The following is a 15347-nucleotide window of genomic DNA, read 5'->3' on the forward strand; positions in this document are numbered from 1 at the left end:
TTGTATATTGGCCGAGCAATAGCTTATAGAGCCAAACAGATTGTTCTGAGAAAGTTTATGGGGAATTGGAAGCTGGAGTTTGCCAGATTGTGTGACTATGCTGATAGTATTAAGAAAACCAATCCTGGCAGCTTCTGTTTTGTGAAAATTAACAGAGAATCTGAGCATGGTAAGAACCTATTTCAGTACTTCTATGTCTGTTTTGATGTACTGAAGAAAGGTTGCTTAGAAGGATGTAGGAACATCATTGGTTTAGATGGTTGTTTCCTAAAGGGAAGCTGCAAGGGTGAATTACTGGTGGTTGTGGGAAGAAATGGGAACCACCAGATGTTTCTTTTTACCTATGGCAGAATAAAGAATGTGTGCAAGCCACATATGGTCTAACTGGTATAAGAAATGGAAGGGAGAAAAAAGGAGGAAACAATTCTGGTAGGGTTGCAAAGGCCAGCTATCTGTTTAAGTACAACAATGAAGTTGCAAACACGAGGACACTTAGATCTACTATATGTGAAGATATGATGAAGTACCCAAGAGAGTCATGGTGCAGGGTATTCTTCCAAGAATATTCCAGGTATGACATAGTAGAGAATAACATGTGTGAGACTTTTAACTCATGGATATTGGTTGCTAGGAAAAAAAGTATTGTTACCATGTTAGATGAGATTAGGCATAAGATCATGCCTAGACAAGTTGATATGATAAAGTTTGCTGAAACATGAATTTCAAATATATCACCTATGGCTAGGCCAACATTAGAAGAAAATAAGGATTTGGCTAGACAGTACCAAGTTATATGGAATGGGCAGGATGGATTTGAAATCAAAAAAGGAGATTTGAGATTTATAGTTGACACTAGGATGAAGACTTGTAGTTGTAGACTTTGGAGGTTGAGAGGCATCCTATGAGAACATGTTGTGCGTGTGTGATGACACAAAAATATCATCTTTAATTTAAATATTCATTTATGTATTTTATGTAGATGTTAGGAGCTTACCTGTTATGAGTTACGTATCACCTGAATAGTTGATGTTAATGTCGTTCATTTTTTAGAAATATATTGCTTATGAGGCCACTGTTAGTATTATTTTCATGTTATGTTACATTGATTAGATTATGTATGTGCTGTTAGAATTGGTTTCTGGGATTCTCTGGTAGGTGGATAGGCCCAATTACAAAGAAAATTCTGGCGAAATATTTGAAAATTTTGGGAGTTAGTAAAATTCGGGAAATTAAAATGTGCGAAAGAAGAGATAAGTTATGTTATGTGTTTGGAGGTGGACTCTACTTCTCATTCGAGAATTATTAACATGACGTACACCTATTGGATATGATAATAAGTGTACGAGGAATATTATAAGTGATATGGGGTCTAAGGAAAGTCCTAAGTCTAAGCCAAGTTGGAAAATTTCATAATAGACTAAAGTTCCAAATAAGTACGCCCAAGACCAAACTTTGGACGCAAATATCTACATATATAAGGAGTTATGTAATGTACAACCTAGCAAATGAAAGATCATCAAGTCTAGTTCTAACGCTTTAAACTGTTTGTTATTTGGATATGTATACAGAAAGTTATGGCCATTGTACTGGAATTGTGTCATATGCGCGCCGAGATGCGCGCCCGCGCATATTTGAGACTTTTTGCCTCAGGTGTGCGACTGGATGTGAGGCCACTTGCCCAGGTGCATGGCCGCGCACGTAGGAGCTCATTTAATACCCCCAAGGACGGGTAGGGAGAGGGGTTAAGTTATTTTTAAGCTAAAACCTAGTATTTGTAGAGAGAAGTGAGAGTGTTCTAGAGAGAGGAAGAAGCTCAAGTGTCTTGTTCATCAAATCTTGCTCAAGCCTTGAAATGCAACAAGAAATCTCTCAAGTTCTTCATCTAAGAGGTAAGGTTTCATAATCTAGTTTTATTCAATTTCGAATTTGGAGAGAAGATGGTTGATTAGAAGTATGATTCTTGGGTGTAAGAGTATTATTTATATATGCTTATACCAATAAGGTTTGTGGGAAGATTTTTGAGTTCAAATGGGTAAAGATTGGGTTAAAAATGGTAGAAATCTTCAAAGACTTTAATTTAAGATTTGAAGGTTCATTTGACATCGGAATTTAATAATTTTTATATAATTGGACTCGTCTCGAAATGGGTGATTTCATAAGTTTTTTTGAGATTCGAGACGTGGGCCCCACTAATATTTTTTAGATGAATTTCGGATTTTAATCTGAAAAATTAGTAAATTCATATGGAATTAATTCCTACAATTTGTATTGATTATATTGACTTATTTATGACTAGATTTGAGGATTTCGGATACGAATTCGCGAGGCAAGGGTTTATTGGATTCTTGAATTTGGTTGCAAAGCGAGGTAAGTGTCGTGGTTAACCTTGACATGAGGGAATAGAACCCTTAAATTATTTGTTATTAGAAATTCATGTGAACGACGTATAGGCGAGGTGACGAGTGTCTATACATCGTCAAATTAATTGTTTGCATAATTACTTGAAAAATCATAAATCATTTTAAATCATGAATTAATTATTATTATAATGTTCTTTGCTTAATATCATGCCTTGAATCTATGCTATGATTGCTACATGTTTATTTGATTTATGTGACTTTATTGCCACTTGATGTTTAGCATACTAATTATTAAAATGCCTATTACCTCCTTAATTTTCACAATTAATTGCTATTTGTCATCACTTATTTCTACTAAATCATAATTATTGTATGCTTGTTATCTTATAATTTCATATTAATTGTTGTATTTATTGGAGTAATTTCTTTTATAAGAATTGATAAATGAATATATTAGAGGAGCGGGTTGCACGCCACAACAGAATTGATTGAAATGAATATATGGGAGGAGCGGGTTGTACGTCGCAACAGAATTGAATATGAATATATTGTGGGATCGGGTTGCACACCGCAACGAAAACTGATTGAAATAATAACTGGTTTTGACTGCCGAGTTGGCTTCAACAGTTGAAAAGAGACACCTGTTTTATTTTTATTATTGTTATTATTATTGTTATTGCGGACATGTTAATGTATGTGACCTGTCTTAGCCTCGTTACTACTTCGTCGAGGTTAGGCTCGGCACTTACTGTGTACATGGGGTCAGTTATACTCATACTACACTCTATACTTCTTGTGCAGATACCGGAGTTGGTCCCAACAGTGTATAGTAGATTTGCTCGGATTCAGCTATTCGCAGGAGACTTGAGGTATAGCTGCATAGCGTTCGCAGTTCTGAAGTTCTCTTCCACTTTATCTTAGCTGTGTATTTTCTTTCAGACAACTTTATTTTCATTTAGACCTTTATTTGTATTATTCTAGTAGCTCGTGCACTTGTGACACCAGTTCAGGGATGGTATTTAAACATCACTATTATTATGGATTATTCACTTGATTTCAGATTTTATTTCCGTATTTGTTTCTTTGTTATTAATTAATTTAAAATAGTTTTTAAATGGCTAATATTATTCTAACGTTAGTTTTCCTAGCAAGTGAAATGTTAGGTACCATTACGGTCCCGAAGGTGGGAATTTTGGGACGTGAAAGTTTGTATCAGAGCACTAGGTTACATAGGTCTCACGAGTCACGAGCAAACTTAGTAGAGTCTGAAGGATCGGTACGGAGACGTCTGTACTTATCTCTCAGAGGCTATGAAGTTTAAGAACAATATCACTTCTTTCTTTTTCTGTCGTGCGATTTTATTCTGTCATTGATGATTGAACCATTCTATTCTTATTCTCTCACAGATGGTGAGAACACGTAATACATCTACCGACGGGCAAGGGCCAGAGCCCCCCGTGTCAACTATGACCAGGAGTGGAGGTCGAGGCCGAGGTCGTGCTAGAGGCCAAGGCAGAGGCAGAGGTAGAGCTCAATCTAGATCTCGAGCAGCAACACATGTTGTAGAACCTCAGGTGGATCTTCAGGAGGAGGTTCCAGTTCAGACTGTACCGGTTAGACCAGTTCAGGTCCCGAAAGGATTCATAGCTACTCTAGTGCTTCAGGACGCTCTAGTCCATTTGGTGAGCCTAATGGAGGGTGTGGCCCAGAATGGTACATTTCCAATGGCACCAGCCGTCTCATAGGCTGGGGGAGGAGCACAAACTCCCACTACTCCCGCTCCGGGACAGAAAGCTCCCCAGTATCATGCTCCAATAGCCCATCCAGTTGGGGTAGTTCAACCAATTATTGCAGCACGTGCCGGTGATAGGCCTGCTTTGTTTTCTGAGGCATTGTTGAGATTGGACAAGTTTATCAAGCTATTTCCAATCCATTCCAGTTGTACACCTTCTGAGGACCCATAGGATTTTCTTGACTGCTGCTATGAAGTATTGGGGAACATGGGTATAGTTGAGACCAATGGGGTCGATTTTGCTGTATTTTAGATGACGGGTTCTGCCAAGAGGTGGTGGAGAGATTATGTATTTACTAGACCAGTTGGTTCGCCTGCACTTATCTGGGAGCAGTTCTCGCAGCTATTTCTGGAGAAGTTCCTTCCTATCACACTGAGAGAGGATTACCGCAAGCAGTTTGAGCATCTCCAGCAGGGCAGCATGTCAGTCACTCAGTATGAGACCCGTTTTGTGGATCTAGCCTATCATGCTCTTCTTCTGCTTCCTACCGAGAGAGAGAGGGGGTGATGACGCTCATTGATGGACTCGTTCAACCTATCAAGCTACAGATCGCCAAGGAGACCGGGAGTGAGATTTCTTTTCAGACGGCTACTAATGTCGCCAAGTGGATGAGATGGTTCTTTCACAGGATAGAGGGCCAGTGTCAGATAAAAGGCCCCATCATTTCAGTAATTTTAGAGACTCTTCATTTGGTGACAGGGGTACTTTCGGTAGAGGACATCCTCCAAAGCCATTTTATTCAGTACTTTAGACTTCTCACGGTGCTTCAGGGAGTCCTATTATGCCTTACTCTGGACAGCCAGTATTCAGTGCACATTCAGCTCCTATCAGTGCACAACCACTTCAAAGTAACTACGGTGGTTATCCAACCCATTCGGGTCATCTTTAACTTCAGCTACCACGACAGCAGGATGGGTGTTATGAGTGTGGGAACACTGGTCATATCAGGCGATATTGCCCTAGGTTGTCGAGTAACAAATCTCGGCAGGATTCCCGTGCCATCATACCGGCACCGTTTTCTTCACCACCTGCTCAACCAGTTAGAGGTATGGGTCAGGCAGCTAGAGGTAGAGGTCAGTCCATTAGAGGTGAAGGTCAGGCCGTTAGAGGTGGAGGCCAGCCAGTTGGAGGGCATCCCAGAGATGCGGTTCAGAGTGCTAGGGCCCAGCCCCTATTCTATGCTTTCCTTTCTAGGCCTAAAGCCAAGTCATCCAATGTCGTGATCACATGTATTGTTCCAGTTTGCCATAGATATGCTTCAGTTTTATTTGATCTAGGATCTACTTATTCCTATGTGTCCTCCTACTTTGCTTCATATTTGGTTGTGCCTCTTGATTCTTTAAGTGCTTCTCTGCACGTGTCCACACCGGTGGGGGATTCTATTGATGTAGATCATGTCTATCGTTCGTGCGTGGTTACTATTGGGAGTTTTGAGACTAGTGTGGATCTTCTACTTCTCGACATGGTAGATTTTGACGTCGTACTGGGTATAGATTAGTTGTCACCTTATCATGCTATATTGGATTGTTATGCCAAGACGGTGACCTTAGCCATGCCAGGGTTACCTCGATTAAAGTGGAAAGGAACTCTTGATCATTCTACTATTAGGGTTATTTCCTATATGAAGGCTTGTAGTGTGGCCGAGAAGGGATATCTAGCCTATTTGGCTTATATTCGCTATCCCAGAGCAGATATTCCTTTTTTGAATTCAATCCTAGTTGTTCGTGAATTTCTAGAAGTATTTCCTGTATATTTTCCTGGGATGCCACTCGACAGAGGTATAGACTTCTATATTGATTTGGCTCCGGGCACTCAGCCCATTTCTATTCCACCATACCGCATGGCCCCACCGGAACTGAAAGAAATGATGGAGTAGTTACAAGACTTGCTTGATCAGAAATTTATTAGACCTAGTGTCTCGCCCTAGGGTGCACCAGTGTTATTTGTAAAGAAGAAAGATGGTTAAATGCGAATGTGTATAGATTATCGGCAGTTAAACAAGCCTACTATCAAGAATAAGTATCCACTGCCAAGAATTGATGACTTATTCGATCAGCTTTAGGGTGCCAAGGTGTTATCAAAGATCGACTTGAGGTCTGGTTACCATCAGTTGAAGATTAGGGCATCTGATGTCCCTAAGACAACTTTTCGGACTCGGTGTGGGCATTACTAATTCCTAGTGATGTCATTTGGGCTTACCAACGCCCCAGCAGCATTTATGGATTTGATAAATCGGGTGTTCAAGCCCTATCTGGATTCATTTGTGGTTGTATTCGGATTGTGCTTAAAACTTTGAAGAATAATCAGTTATATGCCAAATTTTCAAAATGCAAGTTTTGGTTAAACTCAGTTGCCTTTTTGGGCATGTTATATCAGCAGAAGGCATAAAGGTGGATCCTAAGAAGGTTGAGGCAGTTCAGAACTGGCCTAGGCCTACTTCAGTTACAGAGATACGGAGTTTTCTAGGCTTGGCGGGTTATTATCGCCATTTTGTGGAGGGATTTTCGTCTATAGCATCTCCATTAACCAGATTGACCCAGAAGGGTGTCCCATTCAGATGGTCAGACGAGTGTGAGTTGAGCTATCAGAAGCTCAAGACTGCTTTGACTACGACGTCAGTATTGGTACTGCTCACAAGTTTAGGATCTTATACGGTATATTGTGATGCATCTCACATTGGGCTTGGTGCAGTATTAATGCAAGATGGCAGAGTGATTGCATACACGTCGCGACAATTGAAAGTTCATGAGAAGAATTATCCTGTTCACGACTTAGAATTGGCAGCCATTATTTATGCGCTTGAAAATTTGGAGGCATTACCTTTACGGAGTCTCGTGTAAGGTATTTACTGATCATTATAGCCTAAAGTATTTGTTCAAACAAAAAGATCTCAATTTGAGGTAGAGAAGATTGTTGGAGTTGTTGAAAGATTATGATATCACCATTTTGTATCATCCCGGAAAAGCCAATGTGGTGGCCGATGCTTTGAGTAGAAAGGCTGTGAGTATGGGCAACCTTGCGTATATTCTGATTGGTGAGAGGACGTTAGCTGCAGATGTTCAGATTTTGGCCAATCAATTCGTGAGGTTAGATGTTTCAGAACCCATTCGGATTCTAGCCTGCATAGTCGCTCGGTATTTTTTATATGAGCGCATCAGAGAGCGATAGTATGATGATCCTCATCTGCTTGTCCTTAAGGACACGGTGCGGCACGGTGGTGCCAAGCAGGTTGATGTGGGAGATTATGGAGTTTTGCGGATACAAGGTCGTATTTTTGTTCCTAATATGGATGGGCTTCGTGAATTAATTCTTGAAGAGGCCCATAGTTCCCGGTATTCTATTCATCCGGGTGCTGCCAAAATGTATCAAGATTTGCGGCAACATTATTGGTGGAGGAGAATGAAAAAGAATATAGTTACATATGTAGCTCGGTATCTAAATTGTCAGCAAGTTAAGTACGAGCATCAGAGACCTAGTGGTTTGCTTCAGAAGTTAGAAATTCTTGAGTGGAAGAGTATCACTATGGATTTTGTTGTTGGGCTCCCACAGACTCAGAGAAAGTTTGATGCAGTATGGGTCATTGTGGATAGGTTGACCAAGTCACCACATTTCATTCCAGTAGCAGTTACCTATTCTTCAAACTGGTTAGTGGAGATTTACATCCGCGAGATTGTCCGCTATCATGGTGTGCCCGTGTCTATCATTTCTGATCGAGGTACACAGTTCACCTCGCACTTTTGGAGGGTTGTACAACGTGAGTTAGGCACGCGGGTTGAGTTCACTACATCATTTCATCCACAGACAGACGGACAGTCAGAACGTACTATTCAGATATTGGAAGATATGCTTCGCGTTTGTGTTAGAGATTTTGGAGGTTCCTGGGATCAGTTCTTGCCACTTGCGGAGTTTGCCTATAATAACAGCTACCAGTCCAGCATTCGGATGGCTCCATATGAAGCATTATACGGGAGGCGATGTCGTTCGCTAGTTGGCTGGTTTGAACCGGAAGAGGCTCGGTTGTTGGGTACCGATTTGGTACAGGATGCTTTAGATAAGGTCAAGATTATTTAGGATCGACTTCGCACAACTCAGTCTAAGCAAAAGAGTTATACCGGCCGTAAGGTTCGTGACGTTACATTCATGGCAGGAGAAAGAGTATTGTTCCAAGTTTCACCTATGAAAGGTATAATGAGATTCGGAAAGAAGGGCAAGTTGAGCCCTAGGTATATCAGACCCTTTGAAATTCTTGAAAGGGTGGGTGAAATAGCCTACAGACTTGCGCTACCACCTAGTTTATCAGCAGTTTATCCGGTGTTTCATGTATCCATACTTCAGAAATATCATGATGATCCGTCTCATGTGTTAGACTTCAGCTCAGTTCAATTGGACAAAGATTTGACTTATGAGGAGGAGCCGGTAGCTATTCTAGCTCGGCAAGTCTGTCAGTTGAGGTCTAAGAGTTATCCTTCAATTCTGGTACAATGGAGAGGTCAGCCGATTGAGGCAGCTACCTGGGAGTCCGAGTCGGACATACGGAGCAAATATCCATATCTTTTCACCAGCTCAGGTACTTCTCTAATTCCGTTCGAGGACGAACGTTTGTTTTAGAGGTGGAGAATGTGATGACCCAAAAATGTCATCTTTAATTTAAACATTCCTTTCTATGTTTTATGAAGATGTTGGGAGCTTACCTGCTATGAGTTACATATCACCTGAATAGTTGATATTAATGTCGTTCATTTTATAGAAATATATAGCTTATGAGGCCACTGTTAGTATTATTTTCATGTTATGTTACGTTGATTGGATTATGTATATGTTGTTAGGATTGGTTTCTGGGATTTTTCTGGCAGATGGATAAGCCCAGTTACAAAGGAAATTCTGGCAAAAGTTTTGGAAATTTTGGGAGTTAGTAAAATTCGGAAAATTGAAATGTGTGAAAGAAGAGATAAGTTATGTTATGTGTTTGGGGGCGGACTCTACTTCTCATTTGAGGACTATTAACATGATGGATACCTATTGGATATGATGATAAGTGTACGAGGCATATTATAAGTGATATGGGATCTAAGGAAAGTCCTAAGTCTAAGCTAAGTTGGAAAATTTCATAATAGACTAAAGTTCAAAATGAGTACGCCCAAAACCAAACTTTAGACGATCATATCTACATATATATATATATAAGGAGTTATGTGATGCACAACCTATCAAATGAAAAATCGTCGAGTCTAATTTCTAACTCTTCAAACCGTTCGTCATTTGGATATGTATACAGAATGTTATGACCATTTTTCTGGACCTGTGTCATATGCGCGCCCAGATGCGCGGCCACGCATATTTGAGACTTTCTGCCTCAGGTGCGCGGCCGGATGTGCGGCCACTTGCCCAGGTGTGTGGCCGTACACGTAGGAGCTTATTTAATACCCCCAAGGCCGAGTAGGGAGAGAGGTTAAATTATTTTTCAGCTAAAACCTGATATTTTTATAGAGAAGTGAGAGTGTTCTAGAGAGAGGAAGAAGCTCAAGTGTCTTGTTCATCAAATCTTGCTCAAGCCTTGAAATCCAACAAGAAATATCTCAAGTTATTCATCTAAAAGGTAAGGTTTCATACCCTATATTTTTTCAATTTCGGATTTGGAGAGAAGATGGTTGGTTAGGAGTATGATTCTTGGGTGTAAGAGTATTATTTATATATGCTTATACCAATAAGGTTTGTGGGAAGCTTTTTGAGTTCAAATGGGTAAAGATTGGGTTGAAAATGGTAAAAATCTTCAAAGACTTTAGTTTAAGATTTGAAGGTCCATTTGACATCGGAATTTGATAATTTTTATATGGCTGGACTCGTCTCGGCCCAAATAATTTTTACATGTACACAGATAATATTTATCTGGGTACATGGGGTCGATTTTACTCATACTACACTCTGCACTTCTTGTGCAGATACCGAAGTTGGTCCCAGCGGCGTATAATAGATTTGCTCAGATTCAGCTATTCGCAGGAGACTTGAGGTATAGTTGCATGGTGTTCGCAGTTCTGAAGTCCCCTTCCACTTTATCATAGTTGTGTATTTTCTTTCAGACAACTTTATTTTTATTTAGACCTTTATTTATATTATTCTAGTAGCTCATGCACTTGTGACACCAGTTCTGGGATGGTATTTAAATATCGCTATTATTATGAATTATTCACTTGATTTCAGATTTTATTTTCGCATTTGTTTCTTTGTTATTATTTAATTTAAAATAGTTTTAAAATAGCTAATATTATTCTAACGTTGGCTTGCCTAGCAAGTGAAATGTTAGGCGCCATCACGGTCCCGAAGGTGAGAATTTTGGGTCGTGACACTGGTACTAAAAGGATTTAATATGGCAGATCAATATGTGGAGCATTGGTACACAAAGAAAATATTTCTGAAGGCTTATGAACACTTCATTCAACGAATTACTAACCTGAAGATGTGGCCTGAGGGTAATAATCCTACCATTGAACCACCAACCCCAAAGCCAATGCCAGGCAGACCCAAAAAAAAAAAAGGACATGAATTAACCTAAGAAGAAATGGGGAAAGCTGTCCTAAAAAGGAGTCAAGATGACATGTTCACAATGTCATCAAGTAGGCCATAACAAAAAAGCATGTACACTAAGGGTATGATATGTTTTTATCTAACTTTCTATTAATCATTTAAGCTGAAATTAACTGTATGTATGAATTCATTTTAAAGTGCACCTAGAGGGTCATCAAGAATACAAGAAGCACAAGGAAGTCAATCAAGTCAACCAACTAAAAGGAGTTCAATCTGTGATGAAGCAATAACAACTGTTAATAGAGGAAGGGGCAGGGGAAGAGGAAAGACACCTAGTGCAGCTATTTAGACATACAAAAGGTGCATTTTCAGATGCACTTCCTCAGACTGTTCCCAGGGGAAGAGCCCCAAAACCAAAGGCATCAAGAGGATCTTCATCTGCTAGAAAAGGGGGAATGGGAAGTGGACCTACAACTGCAGAATCATCTGCTGCTTTTGGGGGAAAACGACCAAGAACTGTTGGCTTTGGATGCTACACTAACACAGAGACTAGAAGGACAATACTTAATGTAAGAATCTTGATTTCTGGTTTGGTTTCTGATTTTTTCAGCCTAGTTTCTAGTTATTTTTGCAACCTGATTATTTTTACTTACTTAGGTTTCTGATTTTATACAATTGCAGTCTGATTTGTCAAGTCAAAGGGTTGTCAACCATGGGACTAAAGTAAGGAGCACCACTAATGTGAATCTGGATGATGGAATTAGGCTTCCAAGACTTAGATGGAATGAGAGAGATGCTATTACTACTTCGCAACTATAACAAATGAGTGCAAGTAGAAGAAATAAAGTTGGAACACAAGCACCATCTCAGTCTTCAACTCAAGTGATCATGGATAAACTAGCCAAAAAATATTAGCAACCAGCCAAGATTATGTAATATGCAGCACTTGTTTTTGTTAAAACTTGCTTTTTTTGTTGAATGTAGTTTGTTGCACTCACTGGTATCTTTTGGAACTGGATTATGTAATATGTCAACACTTATTTAATTTTTAATGAACTAAGTTCCATTCCTTTTCACTACTGTAATATGCACTTTTGTAATTTGCAGCACTTCTTTTAGTAGCTTTTGCAATGAAGTAAGTTCCATTCCATTCATAAGACTAACTACATTAACTAGCCTAAATTCTAAAAAATTACAGTGAACACTAAAGAATTGTAGTAAACACTAAAGAATTATAATTTTTTTTAACAAAAACAAAGATACATTGCATTGATAACGCAATATCAATTACACAAATTAGGATCCCTACCATCCCAAGTACAACAACAAGTCAGTAATAAACAAAAGTAGAGCAATAGTTTCCAACACTAACTACATTAACTAGCCTAAATTATAAATGATTTTCCCAGAAACTTAGCTCAGTCCATCAACAAGAGCAAGAACCACAACAAAACCATATGATTAAGGCCACCAGTAGAACAACAAACATTACTATGTTCCTCCATTTTTTTGCTCGATCTCTTTCTTGATCAAATACCTTCACTCTATTCAACAAATCCCATATAACTCTGTTCGCTTGCTCAGGAAATTCATCCTCAGACCATCTAAAATATTTACATCCTTCATTGTCCTTCAAAAAATGAAAAAAATTAATTGATATAAATCAATGGCAAATAAAATCGTATAAAGAATTTTTTGTGGAATACACTTACTTTGCCAATTTTTCATACAAAGTACCTTCTTCCTGGGTTAGCAGCACTCCATGAAATTTTCAGTTCACACGGACGATCACATCGACACTAGTCAGCACTTTCGGTGGACATTATTCGAACAGAAATTAAGAGAAGTAGCAGGAAAGGTTATGTCAAAAATTCGACTAAGGAGGATGGAGTTCTTTCAAATTGAAAAAAAAGCTCCGATTTTCACTTCTTGATGAAGAATTTAGCTCAGTTGAAATGGAGAGAAATTAGGGCTTAAGAGAAGATAACAATGGAGAAAGGGATTAAAATAAGGAAAATAACGTGGGGTTTGGTTTATTACCGTTTGAATAGTCCATGTCAGCTCTTTTTATAGCCCTCGTGTGCTAAACATTTGTGATTCCCACGTAAGGTGGCCAGTGTGTTTTATGTGTCTAAGTGACACAGTAATAACTTTGTTATAGGGTTCAAATGGAATAGACTCAAGATTAGGTGTTATACTAATAAATGAGGACAAGTTTAATGGTGTGCCTATGTGTTCTGCCTTATACAAACATATACTCCATCCGTTTCAATTTATGTGAACTCATTTGACTGGGCACGGAGTTTAAGAAAAGAGAGAAGACTTTTAAACTTGTGGTGTAAAATGAGGCACATATATTTTGTGTGGCTATAAATCATTACATAAAGATAAATTGTTTCCAAATAAGAAAAAATGTCATTATTTTTGACACGGATTAAAAAGAAAATAGGTTTACATAAATTGAAACGAAGAGAGTATAAATGACACAAAATCCAAACACTTTTTTTTATTATTATTTTATTGAAATCCAAACACTTTGGTAAGTGGAGGAAGCAACAAAAACCTTTACTCTCGTACTTTTTGGCCATAAAGATCAAACATCCGTACTGTTCCTTTCCTCAATCGTCACAGGGAAACCACCTTTCATTTTCGCAGTGAGGTAAGACACAAAGACCGGCTCAACACCTTTTTCTGCCACCGGAACCACCTTGAACCGCCGTAAAACACCTGCCACCACCCTCTTCATTTGCAAAAATGCCATTTCTTTTCCTAAACAAATTCTTGGTCCCGCCTGAAAAACAGGATAAGTATACGTGTCCATAGCCACAAAAGACCAATTTCCTGACACGTCATCCTTATCTAACCACCTCTCTGGTCTAAACTCTGCCCAATCTTTTCCCCATAATTTCTCCACTCTCCCCATTGCATAGATATGATAACTTACTCTTGTCTCCTTTTTCACAAAAGTACCATCTGGCAAAATATTATCCTCTGTAGCAGCTTTAGTATCTATGGGAATTGGAGGGTAAAATCTCATGCTTTCACAAAGTGAAGCATGTGTGTAAATCATGTCCTTTACTTCATCATACACTGGACTTTCTGATTTTGCTTTAATCTCTTTTAAGATTTCGTTTTCTGTTTTTGGGTGTTCAGAAATTAACCAAAAGAACCATGCTAAAGCAGCAGATGTTGTGTCACGACCAGCCAAAATGAAACTTATAACAATATCTGTAACAAAGTCCTCATCCGAATGGCCAGTGCTTAAAAATCTTGATAATAAATCCACTGATTCGAGCGATGAATTTTCATTGAGTTCTCTTTGTTTTTCTTTGACGAGTTCTTTTGCAAATTGACGAACATTATCCACAGCTGCCCTGAGTATTTTCTCAGATCCAATGTTGAGCTTTCGTTTTACTTTCCATAGAAAAGGGAAAATAGCATTAAATCTTTCACTACTTAGCTTAACAGCGTCTTCAAAAGCAACAGCAAATTTTGCTTGAGGAAGTGATGGTAATAAATAAGCAGGATCATACCCAAAAGCAATTTTACAAATATTATCAAAAGCAAACCTTTGTAAAATGTCTTGAAAATCAAGAACTGTTTTTTTGGAAGCAGCAGTAGCAAGAATTGGAATTAGCCTTTCGTTGAGTTCTGTATCAACAACAGTTTCAACGAACTTGCGTAGAGATTTTGTGTTAAACTCATGGCTTGAAACTTGTCTTTGGTACTTCCAAATGTCACCGTCCACGTTAAATATGCCATCACCAAGAAAATCAGCCATAGTTGTTTTAAAAACATTACCTTTTTGGTAAATGTGAAATTGGGTTTTGAGCATGTGTTGGACATTGGCGGGGTTAGCTGTGAAAATTTGGCGAAAACCGAAAGGACGATTGAGAGTGAAAGTTAAGGTGGAAGTGTTTTGAATAACATCACAAGTCCATTGAATTCGACGTTCTATGTTTGCTAGGATTGAGAAATAGGAACCAATGATTGGATATGATTTTGGGATTTTGCTGGTGGATTTATTGGATGAGAAAAGATTGGTTAAAGTGGTTTTGATGAAGAAGAGGAAGAGGAAAGGAATGAGGCAAAAGAGTAAAGAGGTTGAAAGCTCCCACTCTACTATCATCATTTATAGTATCTTTTTGCGGTTTTAGTTGTTCTTTTGGTTTATGAGTACAAGGGTCAAGATGTCTATGAATATCTAGAGCTATTTATAGACCTTCGGACTCATTAATTTGTAATACAAAGGTGTTTCGATTTTGACCGTAATCTTTTTTTATGCCTCTTAAATATTGTGAATTACTCTCACACTTCAATTTTACTTGACATGTATACTAAAAATAAATTTTTATTTTTACTTATCTATCAAGAGAAGACAATTTTTTTTTTCTCTTTATACCCACAATATTTATTACTCATTTTAAATTATTTTCTCAAATTCAATAAAATATGCATCAATTAATATGGATATCATGATAAATTATGCACTTCATTTATTATTTGTTAAGGGGCGTGAAAAGTCAAAACGTGCCAAGTAAAAGTGAACGGGGGAGTATTAATTAGTATTCCTCCCGTTTCGATTTATGTTAACTTATTTTTTTTAGTCCGTGCCTAAAAGAATGACTCTTTTTCATATTTGGAAATAATTTACCTTTATGTAATTATTTAT

The 15347-nt window shown here is 38.4% G+C and overlaps 1 protein-coding gene across 1 annotated transcript; it reads right to left on the reverse strand.

Annotated features, from left to right (window-relative positions):
• Positions 1–13070: 13070 nt before the first annotated feature.
• On the reverse strand, positions 13071–14872 carry LOC107767536 (cytochrome P450 94A2-like). Its single transcript, XM_016586567.2, has one exon. The coding sequence runs from the start codon at positions 14805–14807 to the stop codon at positions 13269–13271; it is 1539 nt and encodes a 512-aa protein (XP_016442053.1). The 5' UTR covers positions 14808–14872; the 3' UTR covers positions 13071–13268.
• Between the last annotated feature and the right edge of the window lie 475 nt (positions 14873–15347).

Source organism: Nicotiana tabacum, chromosome 19 (genome assembly GCF_000715075.1).
Source record: "Nicotiana tabacum cultivar K326 chromosome 19, ASM71507v2, whole genome shotgun sequence".
Classification (NCBI taxonomy): domain Eukaryota; kingdom Viridiplantae; phylum Streptophyta; class Magnoliopsida; order Solanales; family Solanaceae; genus Nicotiana; species Nicotiana tabacum.